Source organism: Nicotiana sylvestris, chromosome 4, assembly GCF_000393655.2.
Source record: "Nicotiana sylvestris chromosome 4, ASM39365v2, whole genome shotgun sequence".
Taxonomy (NCBI): Eukaryota; Viridiplantae; Streptophyta; class Magnoliopsida; order Solanales; family Solanaceae; genus Nicotiana; species Nicotiana sylvestris.
The window spans coordinates 71,903,811-71,915,897 of NC_091060.1; the positions used below are offsets into that span (position 1 = coordinate 71,903,811).

General features: G+C 35.9%; 1 protein-coding gene across 1 annotated transcript; it reads right to left on the minus strand.

Moving 5' to 3' along the window:
* Positions 1-1,637: 1,637 nt before the first annotated feature.
* On the minus strand, positions 1,638-9,432 carry LOC104233811 (probable arabinosyltransferase ARAD1). Its single transcript, XM_009787260.2, has 4 exons — positions 8,686-9,432; positions 2,792-3,088; positions 2,617-2,712; positions 1,638-2,218 (listed from the first exon to the last, which is right to left on the minus strand). The coding sequence occupies exons 1-4, from the start codon at positions 9,187-9,189 to the stop codon at positions 1,802-1,804; spliced, it is 1,314 nt and encodes a 437-aa protein (XP_009785562.1). The 5' UTR covers positions 9,190-9,432; the 3' UTR covers positions 1,638-1,801.
* Positions 9,433-12,087: the final 2,655 nt, after the last annotated feature.

The following is a 12,087-nucleotide window of genomic DNA, read 5'->3' on the forward strand; positions in this document are numbered from 1 at the left end:
CGACATCGGTTCGCATCGATCCGTTACCGAGGGAGTATTCTCTACCTTAAAATAGACAGTAGTGGGGCACTTTTTCGGAACGAAGTCCTCTAGATGAGGTTCCGCCACGACTCCGTCGCCAGCGGGCCTTGATGAAGAAGCAGTTTTCTTTCGCGGAACAGTTTTTGAAGTCTTAGCCATTTTTACTTTTAGAAATGAAGAAGAATGGGAACTGGGAAGAAACACTAGTTATTTTTGGATGAAACGGGTGAAGAAACACCAAAGATCTGAAGATACAAAGCTTTGAGGAAGGCAAAGAATTTTGAGGGTGAAAGCAGAGAAGATTTGAAAGTAAAGTTCGGGCAAATGAAGAAAGATACATTTATAGGTTTAAGATGACGGTTCAAAATCTGGTAGCGGCCGACCGTCGACTAGCACGCATTAAATGCCTGGGAAATTGTACCAACGAGACGTTTCGGTCACCTCTGTTGCTTATGTCATGATGCTTACGTCATGATGAAGATCGAGGGCTCAAATCGTTTCTTGTCATTACTCTCCAAAAAATTAGGGGACTATCTCTATACGGTCAAAATCGGGCTTGCCCTTTTTATGCAACTGATCTGGGCTGGAGCATGATTAGTCAAGGATCGACTCCGATTTATATCAAACTATGGTGTAGAGTTAGGTTGTCAAGCTCGAGACCCTGAGACCGATTAAGATCGAGACCGACCAAAACCGAGACCGACCAAGATTAAGATCGACCAAGACTGGGACCGAATAAGATGTAGATCGAGGGTAGCTTACTGGGTCAAGTAACGGAAAGACGAAATATCCGCAATCAAGCGAGGATCACGGCGCATCCCGGCACGTATCAAGAAGAGGCCGATTAATTAGCCAATCATGAAATTTCTTACTGTATTTAAAATTGTACCAAGAGTAGGATCCCCTACTATATAAAGGGGTCTGATCATTTGTAAAAGGGGCATCAGCTTAACGTTACAAAAAGCTATATATTCACTTTCTCTTAAGCTCTCAATATTTCTGTTACTTTGTTCTTGTATAAACTGAATCCTCACTTGGTTCTAGGACGATCAAATTCGAGGGCCAAGCCTATTTGATTCATTTGGTTTGCTTTAATTTCTATTTACTGTCAATTTCAATATCAATTTACGTTTTCTCTCAATTTGTGCCAAGTAAAATCACTTGTCCTTAAAACCACAGTTTAAATTCAATTGTTATTCGTTTTTAGGGTAAACAGGTATATTAGGAGCAAAAGCTAGTTTCAAGTACACGAACATCTAGTAAATGCCGTTGGCAGGTCAATGGAGAAGAGAGCTGCAAAATTCCTCCCTTCCCTTCTCCAAACTACTAGCACGGCATCACTTCAGTCTCCAGTTGAGGCTGCTACACCTGACATGCGGGATGGGACTCAACTGACTAGCCCAACTTAAATGGTGAACTGAAGCATGTAATAGTTTTTCGAGAGAACATGTCTAACTTGGCACTATGTGAATAACTCCTCAAATACATAGCCCTAGTGAGAAAATGATATATCTCAGCGTCTATTAATGCAATTAATGAATACGCTACAAAGCCATATTGAATACTGGGGCAAGCTATCGTTGGAAAAAACAAGTAACGTTCAGCCTCCAGGAAAAGAAAAAAAAAAGAAATCTTAAAAGAATTGTTCAACTAATGTTAAAACTGTTCCAATAATCCTGATGCCGTGATTATCGTTATCTTTGCTTGATTAAGGGTTCCCCTTAAGGGGTTTTTGCCTATGTATACAAATGTACAGTATTATACCAGCAAGCTTCAAGCACTATCTCCACCAATCTGGCACTTTCAGCCTCCTATTTCTATGTACATCAAGTTTTGCAGCAGGAAGCTTGTGCTTCACCTGCCTCCATATCATGTTTACTGCATCACCCTTCTTTGGAGGGTACTGGTACTCAAAGTGATGGGTAATGTTCTTAAGATAGCTCCACATTTCAAGCCATCTAGCTCTTGAAACGCTCCTGAGTTGATCAAGCATGTATCCTTCTTTCTTTGCCTCCTGACGTGAGAAGAATATCGAAAACTTGGTGTAGTCTAGTTCATCCTCAAAAGGTAGCTCAATTTTATCACTCACAATTACAGGAACACAATGGCTAACTATAGCATCAAACAGGCGGCAAGATGAGGGTGTGTCACCTGCTGGGTTTAGACAAAACTTCGAAGAACGCATCCCATTTGTTGACTGACATACAAAGGGAAACTTATAAGTAAATGTGAAGAAGTACAGGCAAAAATAACAAGACATTGATGGAAGGAGGAAGGGGATCAGAACAAAAAGGAGCTAATCATTGAAGAGGATGAGTCGTCTTGAAGTTAAGCCGATTAGTCAAGTGAGGGACTATTTGCTGAATGTGAACTGCAGCGGTACCTACTGAAAATATTAGGTAACAGAATAAAAAGGCAACTGATACGTCAGGGAAACTTAAAACTGTCAGGCGAATAGAAATGGCCAATTATGTAAGTATCTAACATATGACATTATATATACACATCGGAATGTGCTCTCATATTTTCCAGATGTAACAACTAAGAGATACCCCCTGATTATACATAATCAGTTTGCATAATTAAACAACTTACTGCATTTACACCTTCCCCTGAGATTCCTGTTGCTTCGAAGACAACATCTTTTTGACCACTTAACATGTCTTTCAATTGCTGACGGTCTTTCCCTTCCTGCATCATACTAGAGTCAGAAAGATTTTTATCATTTGAGAATGCATAATTGATTTATTCGTAACTGAAATAAGCATACATCTTTCCTGTCTGTCCTCCCCCGGAAGAAAAGAAGCATTGTACGAGACTCATATGGGTCTGAAATGTCATCAGCTACAAAAGTTTCAATTACATGTGCATATGGGGCCACTACATCTTTCCTCAAATTAGACACAGTTGGACGAGGGCGACCAAAATCTGCAACAACGAAGATAGCAGCATTCACCTTCTCCCGATAACGCTTGAAAGCATTTGGATGATGCATTGGGATCACATGATCCCGGCCAGAAGACCTCTTCCAATGTTCAGATTTTTGTAAGAAGTCAACAATTTCAGCCTGTTAGAACAACAAAGTCAATGCAGGAAAATTATTATTACAGGGAGAATATTGGAATAACACTAGTACTAATATGCTTCATTTCCAAACTAATTGGATCAGCTATATGAATCCCTACACCACCAATATACAAATCTCCACGCAAACTACAAAGACTCTAGGAAAACACCAATCCCAATGTATGAGTACCAACACAATAAGACCTTATCGTTGATATCGTCTACATGAACTTTTGGTCTACATTGTGTTCTCTTCTTTAGAGGTGCTCGTCTATGGGTATGGTACAGTTTTTAGATATTTCGGTTCGATATTTTCAGTATTCGGTTTGTTAAAATGCTATATCAATATCATATCTAATTAAATTCAATATGGCTCGATTTTTCTCCTTTTGGTTTCGGTTTATTTAAACATTGGTTTGTTCGGTTTTGATAGAGATTGAAACTTTCTTTTTTGCCTTTAAGAGGTAAAAAAATCTTGGAAAAAAACACATAATCAAATGAAGTACTTTCTGGAACTTTCAATTTTCTTGAGAATGAGTTAGAGGAAAGGCTTATGTGATCACGTATGAACTTTTGAACTGGAGTACCATCAATTCTGAAATAAATAGAGGAATATGAAAAATAATGCAAAACAAAATTAAGTTGAACTAGCATTAATGATCTGAAGTGAATCAGATCTTTTACAATGAGGAAAAAGAGAATTAAAGATAATTAGATGTTTTAATTTAATTGCTCACATCACAGTATTCCATTGAGATTCATCGACCAATGACATGAGAATGGCACTAAGGATAAAGAAAGTAAACTTTTAGGCATTTTACATTTATGTTATAATCTAATATATGTGTATTGTGTAAGTTAGTATGTATCTCAGTACAATATCGGTATTTCGATATATTTTTTCTAAATACCGAATACCAAATTTTTTATAAACTTAAACCAAATACCACACCATAATACCAAATGCCGAAATCTTCAATTTCGGTTCGATAATTCGGTATATGCCAAATTATGCACACCTCTACCATGGCGGCATATAGAACTTGCCTATCACTTGTGGCAAGCATCTTCTTATGGTAGAGCTCCTCCATTTCATCAATCTTATATGTATTACATTCAGTGTTGTCAAAGGTGCGCTTAAGCACTGAGGCGAGGCTCAAAACATGTTGAGTGCTTCGGTTCGCTTTGTGGGCGCTTTACTGTCGCATCAAGGCTCTAAGACATACTTTTCCTTACCAATGAATGTAATCATGAAAATGCGACATTAAACAATTGATATTTCACTTTATCGTAAATGTTTTTCAATTTTTTTGTCAATGTATTTGTTATTCATGCTTATAACTATTAGTCTTGGACTACAAATACATATTTTTACTTTTTCTCCAGTTGCGCCTTTTATCTTTAAAGCCCACGTTTTATTTGCGCTTTGCACTTAAAGCCCCAACATACCTTAGAGTTTTTTGCGCTTTTCGCCTTTGATAAAACTGATTACACATCATCTTATCCTTCCATCACTAGGAATACTGAGCCTAAATATCCCAACTACCAATTCAGAACACTGAGCCTAGATATATGAATATCTACTTGGGATATTGAGCCTAGATACCATAACTATCTTCATTCAGGTATCATATTCTGCATAATATCATTTCAACTTTATTCTTTATGGGGCAAAACATGCAATGGATGTATGGTCTTGCTTACTTATCCTATAATTATTAGGGGTCGTTTGGTTCAAAATCAGGCTATCGCAAGATTATAATCCTGTGAGTAAAACCGGGACTATAACCTGGATAACTTATCCCACCTTCTATATGGAATTAGTTATACCAAGATTTTAGTATAAAAATAATACCGGTTTTAGCTAATACCTCCAATCAAATACGGGATAATTTTAATCTCAAAATTTATGCTGGAATAGCCCACCTAGTCCCTTGAACCAAACAACTTACTTTCTTGAGAGTTTCCGCACAGTGCAAGCTTTTGGTTAACTGAATTCTCGCTAATTTTGTCAATAATAATATCATCTGCAGATAGTATGCAGTTGCACCATGGGGCCTCATCTTGTGCACATAGCTAGTTCATCCATAAGTTAGCCCAAGCAAGAGATAAATAGATCTTTGGTGTAAACTGATAGATTTAAGAAGCTCCTTTATATCTTGATGGTCTCATGCCTGTGATAGCTCTTTAATACACATCCTTTATGAAATTTATACCCCCCCCCCCCAATTAATAAAATATTGGCACTACTTCCTTATTAGTCCATTCTAAAAAAGAATGACAACTTCTTAATTTGAAAACAATTAAACTTCAACACCTCATTTACCCTTAGTGACCAACATTTATAGCCACACATGTTATGGCATATTTAAGACCGCAAATTTTGAAAATCTTCTTTCTTAACCTTCATGTCTGCCCAAACTATGCAATATAAATTGAACGGTGGGGGGGGGGGGGGAGTATTTGATATGAATTCCTTTCTTCTCCGGCACCTAGCACAGAGCATCGGTTGTAGATCTTCCCACCATAAATAACAATTTGTTCTTTGCACCCTTCTAATATCCCTAATGCTCTATCATTCTTTTTTCTCAAAGTTTATTCTATGGGTCAAAAGTTTACTACCACGATCTAATTTATAAGAAAAAATTACTATTACCGCAATCGTTCACACATTTTCAATATCTGTTAGTCTATAAGCCACACTTTACATATTTCATTTATTCTTATATAGGAACAGAAGGTACTCTTTCTCTACTTATTTTGCTTTTTTCACTACTTCATATATTAAATAGATAGCTTAGAATATCATAATATTTAAACCTATCTAGGGCACTTTAGAACCTTTATTATATGATCTGAGCAACAGGGAATTCTACTCTCAGATTTTTTATGGCATCCTTAATTTCTTTACATCTAGTTTTATGAGTGTAGCTAAGTTTCTCTCTTGCGCAGATATACAAATACAGTAACATTATCCTTGTAATTTGAGATAAGCAACTGATTAAAATAGCATTTACATCTCTCTTTGATCTCACTATCGCTTGTCAAAACTTGTTGGACATGGCTTGTCAAAACTTGTTGGACATTGCTTTAATACAATTAACCAGGTTTAGATCTTTACTCCTCTTCTCTAAGACAAACTTGTTGGACATTGTGTACTAGGATTTACTTTCTTTCTCCACTTCCCCGATCCTTATTTTTTGGAACAAGTCACAATGTCACATAAGACTTTACCCGGCTTGGCCAATAACCTTTTTACCTTCTTTCTTAACTCCCGTTATACCAGACCCCACAGTGTGGGATAATACTGGGTATGTTGTTGTTGTCTTAACTCCCGTTATACTCTTCAAAGGCTTCACCATGTTCTGACTTTATCATAACTTCCCAGACTAGCAAAAGACGGCTCAAGCCTGCATTCTTAATAACTTGACTAACTCAACTAAAAGGGACTCCCACCCACCTCACCAGTTGAACTTTGATCCTAAGTACTACTGGCTCAGTCAGTTGACTTTTCAAGTTAAATGATTTAGCTCCAAAAGAATGTTACTTTAATGTTTCTCTCGATCAATTGCCCGTTAATACATCACTTCTGTTCTAACAGTATCACACCTCTTTGATCTTACTATCTCTTGTCAAAACATTTTGGGGTTCGTCTTAATACACTTAACAAGGTTTACTTCTTTACCATTCTTGTCAATTCTGTGTACTGGATATACATTTCTTTATCAACTCCCCGCATCCTAAGTTTCACATAAGACTTCACCTCGAGCTTCACAAATAGCATTTTTTTACTCTCATAACTCTCTTATACTATTCAAACACTCCATCATCTGCAACTTTTTATATTTTCATATACCAGCAATGCAAAAAATCTGTACAATTTACTAACTTGACCAGTCCAATTAGCAAGGGGCTCCGACTCACCTCACCAGTTATAATGTGCTCCTAACTATTACTATATGCTCAGCCAATCAATAATATTTTAGATACATCATTTGGCTCCAGAAGAATGCTACAAAAATGTTTGTCGGTACCAATTAACGACGAATACACCTTCTCTTCCAACACTATCATGGTCCTTTGCAAATATTCCACATTGAACCAACGTAACGTCACTTTGTATCTTTGCCTAGTCATTAATAGAAGGTAATGACTTCTTTCACTAACAATCTACATGTAGGAGAACTTTATATAAGACCAAATAAATGCATATATTGCTTTGCAAATTTTATTGGTTCTAAGTGTTCCTTCTCTAACAATTTAACTTTGTGATGCATTTATCATTTCTTTAACCAGTAAGTAGCAATACCTCACCACTGGATCAATGAGCAATCAAAAGGCTCTCGAGAAGTCCTATTAGTGACCACCTCCTTGAGAGAGAGTCAAACTGCTTGAGTGCCAGTTTAACCAAAAAGGAGCATTTCAGAGTAAACTGAGTTTACTCGGATTCCTCTTTATTGGAATACTTGACCTACTTGCCTTTTTGTCCGTCCCAAAATACTAGTCCTATTTTCTTAAACAGGAAGCTTTTTCATTTTTATAAAAATTCAAACTAATATAAAATGTACGATTTTGTCTAACACACAATCTCATCAATGCATTCCACTTTTCCATGTTTTAAATTATTATTGTACACAATATTTTATCTAACTTCAGTACAACATATACTCAAACTTCTCTTCGTCTTCATAACAGTCAAAATAAGTCAAGTTTCCAGGATGGAAGGAGTGCGAGATAAGTAAAATGTGCATAGAAATTGAGTGCTAGTGTGCTACCAAACGTGTAGTTGAATATTCACATAGCCAACTTTTAAGCTGCGCTACAAATTGCAAGAAGCAATCTCTACTCCAGTTTCACAGGTAATATTGCCAAACTGTACACAGTCAGGGTCAAGCCTTTTAATGGATTCATTAACTAGAATTTGGAAGCTACAAGTTTCCAGGTAGAGCTCGCTTAAGTATGAGCTGTAATATTTATCTTGTTTTCTTAGACATTAAACTAATTCTTTTAATAATTAAGACCACATGAGTGCATAAAAAAGAAACTAGGAACAAACTGCAATTCCTCAAATTAGGAATGAGAGCTATAATGTTCTTTCTTATCCTATACTTATGAGGAACCCACTTGTTGCCAGTAATAGAAACAAGAATAATTAAGATCATCTTTCTTTTCAATTAAGTACATATTTATAGCTGAAATATTTGACCCCCGAGTTAAAAGCTTGCTAATCTTTTCGCTTGTTCCTTACCAGTAATATACTAAAAACCAATCACCAAAACTAGAACTCAATCTCAAACTAGTTGGGCCGGCCATTTAAATCTTCTAAGTTTTCCGCCCAATGTAAGTCCCAGTAAGAGAGGTTCTCTAGTTCACAATTATCCTAATTATGAAGGAACACTCACCACTTATCTCCAACCAAACTAATGAAGTGTAACAACAATGACTAAGAATTCAGGAGAATTACAACAATAAAATCATTTCTAAAATGAAATTCAGAGAACTAATTTTGAAGATGCGAAATGAGATATGACAAGCATTTCTAACAATTCATTCCTCATTTAGCACTGAAAACATACATATAAGAAAGAGAGATCACACCTGCAATTGATCATCAAATTTGACCTCTGAATCATTGCCATGTCTATAGAAAGTATTATAACTCAAGGAAGAGAAAAATGGCACGAAAAACACATCAGCGGAATCCGGATCCAAAACCCTAACAGCCTCTCGAGTGGACCCATTTCCATTTTCACCATCACCTGCATAGAGCAATGAAGCCAACATCCAATACTCCACACTATGCTGTCTCCTCAAACCCGTGGATTTGGGCCACTTGGGCAATGTCTCGATCGTCACAGGAGCCGCATTATAATGCGAGCCCTTGAACAAACCCACATTGTATTTCATCTCTAGATCGTACATGTATACCTTCAGAGGCTCCGATCCAGTGAAACAGGGCTTGACTTTACTGGGCAAGGAATCGAATAGCGAAAAGCTTGATCTGTAATCGATTTTTCCAGTATAGAACAAAGAAGCAATGAGAAACAAAATGAACACTGCCAAAATGAGTAAACTCTTACTCATTGTATCTTTCACTTTCATTTTTGTGTAATTTGAAGTTTACTAATGAATTTGGAGCATGGAAATGCATGAAATATTCGAAGAGGAAAGGGCGAATAAGAGGTGGATTGGATTGTAAGGAATGAAATATTCACCTTCTGTACATTTTTTGGGTTTTAGATTCTCTGTGATGGCTTTTGGGATATGGGAAAGTCTGAGCTGTGGTTTGTGGAAGATCTTGGTGGGATGTTCAGGGTATTATTATAGCGCTGAAAACAAAATGGCAATTGAGATGGAACTTGCTGGGGGTGTACAAGCCAAAGCGAACCAACAAACAAGTCAAACCGGAAAAACAAAAGACTTGTGGGGTGTGTTTGGTAAAATATGTTTCAATTTAACCATGTTTAATTGGCTTAAATATTTTGAAAAATATTTTTCCCGTGAACTCATTTTCTTCCAATTTTCTTTATCAAGAGAAGAGAAAATATTTTACAAAACTCTTTTCCAACCTTCCTTTCATTGCCCAGCCCAGCCCACCAACCCACCCCACACCCCCACCCTACCCCATCCCGCCCCTACCACCCCCTCCACCCCACCCCACCCTAAATAGAAATGTTATTAATAGTATTTTCTTTTCATGTTATAAATAGAGTATCTTTTTTCATTTCAACAAATGAGTATTTTCTTTTCATGATGTAGAAAACGTATTTTCTTTCATTTCAACAAAATGAGTATTTTCTTTTTTCATGATGTAGAAAAATTATTTTCTCTCATTTTAACAAAATGAGTACTTTATTTTCATGTTGTAGAAATTGTACTTTCTTTTTCAACCAAAAAAAAATGAGTATTTTCTTAGTTATGGAGTACAAATTTTAACATTGTTTTTGCATAAAAAGAAAAGCAACACATTAGTTCCTTTGGATTTGTGTAAATTTTTAGAAGAATAATTAAATTCTCGAAAAAAATAGACTCATGAAAATGTTGGGTATTTGGGGTGGGGGTGGGGGGAGGGGAGAGGAGAGAAAACATATGGACTTGGGGAAAAGGACGAGGAGAGTAGCATAAAATATTATTTTTCTAAAAAATATTTTTTACTCTCTAACCAAACACTAGAAAATATTTTTCGAAAAAAAGTTTTCATTCACAACCAAACAAGAAAAAATAAGTAATAAAACCACTCATTTTTCATGAAAACATTTTCTAGGAAAATATTTTCCTTTGTAGCAAACACACCCGTGGTTAAGTTTGGTTTGACTGGTTTGGTGTTGAAATGTGTAAAAATTGCGTGGGTTAGCTACTTTTTAAAGTGGTATTTATTTTTTATCCAGCATTTTTAATGCTGAGCAAAAGTAACCACTAGTCTATTAAAATTAATATGAAAAGACGGTGTTACTCTTTCTTCTATCTCTTGACCCCACCTTGGCCCAGCACATCTTCTTCGCTTCAGTATCAAAAGTCCTTGCTCTTTGTTCCTTTTCTCCTACTCGAGATCGACCAAGTGAGCTCATCTCACTAGCTAACCTAGTAGGTCTTTTATATGTTTATCTTAGCATCAACTAACTCAGCATCCCACGAGGTTCTTGTTTACAATGTGGTTTAATGGCTCACAACGATCAACTTTAAATGGTTCATGTACTGTTCTCTAGGAGAATAGTATATGCTACAACTGCATGAGGTTGTTGCAACATATTGATTCTTTTGGCACGGCAAAGAATTTTGTGCATTTGATTTGAAGAGAATAACTGCATATATTTTGCCTTTGTCCTAAATTTAGAGTTACAAGTTCCAAAAATAAGGACATGTAGTCCTGAACTTAGAGTTACAAGTTCAAAAGTTAAGAACAGATAGTCCTAAACTTAGAGTTACAAGCTCAAACATTAAGGACAGGTAGCCCTTAACTTAGACTTAAAAGCTCATAAATTAAGAACAGCTAGTCCTGAACTTACAATAACAAGCTCATAAATTAAGGACATTTGGTCCTGAACTTAGAGTTGGAAGTTCAAAAATTAAGGACGCTTGGTCCTTAACTTAGAGTTACAAGCACAGAAATTAAGGACAGGTAGTCTTGAGCTTCGAGTTCCAAGTTCAAAAGTTAAGGATATGTAGTCCTGAACTTAGAGTTACAAGTTCAAAAGTTAAGACATGTAGTCCTAAACTAGACTTACAAGATCATAAATTAAGAACAGCTAGTCCTGAACTTACAGTAACAAGCTCATAAGTTAAGGACATTTGGTCCTGAATTTTATGATTAGAAAGGTATTTTTGTCCGGACGGATAAAGCAGTGGCTAAAGATGAAAGATATTTTAAAAGTGGCTTAAAGTAAATACATGTCTTATTACTGGCTAACTATGCACTTCCCCCTTGAAATCAACTAGCCCAACCACATAACCACAATAGGCCCACATTGCAAATTCCTACTCGGTTTACCCCAATACAATGTTTTAAAAGGCGGGGGCGTGAGGCGATGCGTTTTATCTCTGGCGAGGCGAGGCGTAAGGCCTGAGACATGGGGCGTAAGTCCCAAGAATCTTTAAATATTACTAATTTCAAGGATTTTAAAATTGTATAAAATAAAAAATAATTATAAAAATATTAGAATTACAAAATTATAACAAACAATCTAGTAAAATATTTATAAATTATAATTCAACTATGGATAATATGAAAAGTATAACATATATCATAATATGCAAATTAGCTATAACACCGTTACAACTCAAACATCAAAAGTAATGTATTCGATACGAAATCTTATATGTATCTTTTAAAGAGTAATGCATCTTGAAAGAATTTCGATATTATAATTTGATATTTTTCTTAAAATACTCTTTTTATTTAATATGATTTCTATTCGAAAGAGAATTTATATAAAAACATAATTCACAATTTATTTGTTTTGTAACTGACAAACTTCAGCTCTAGAGCTGAAGTTTTTGTTT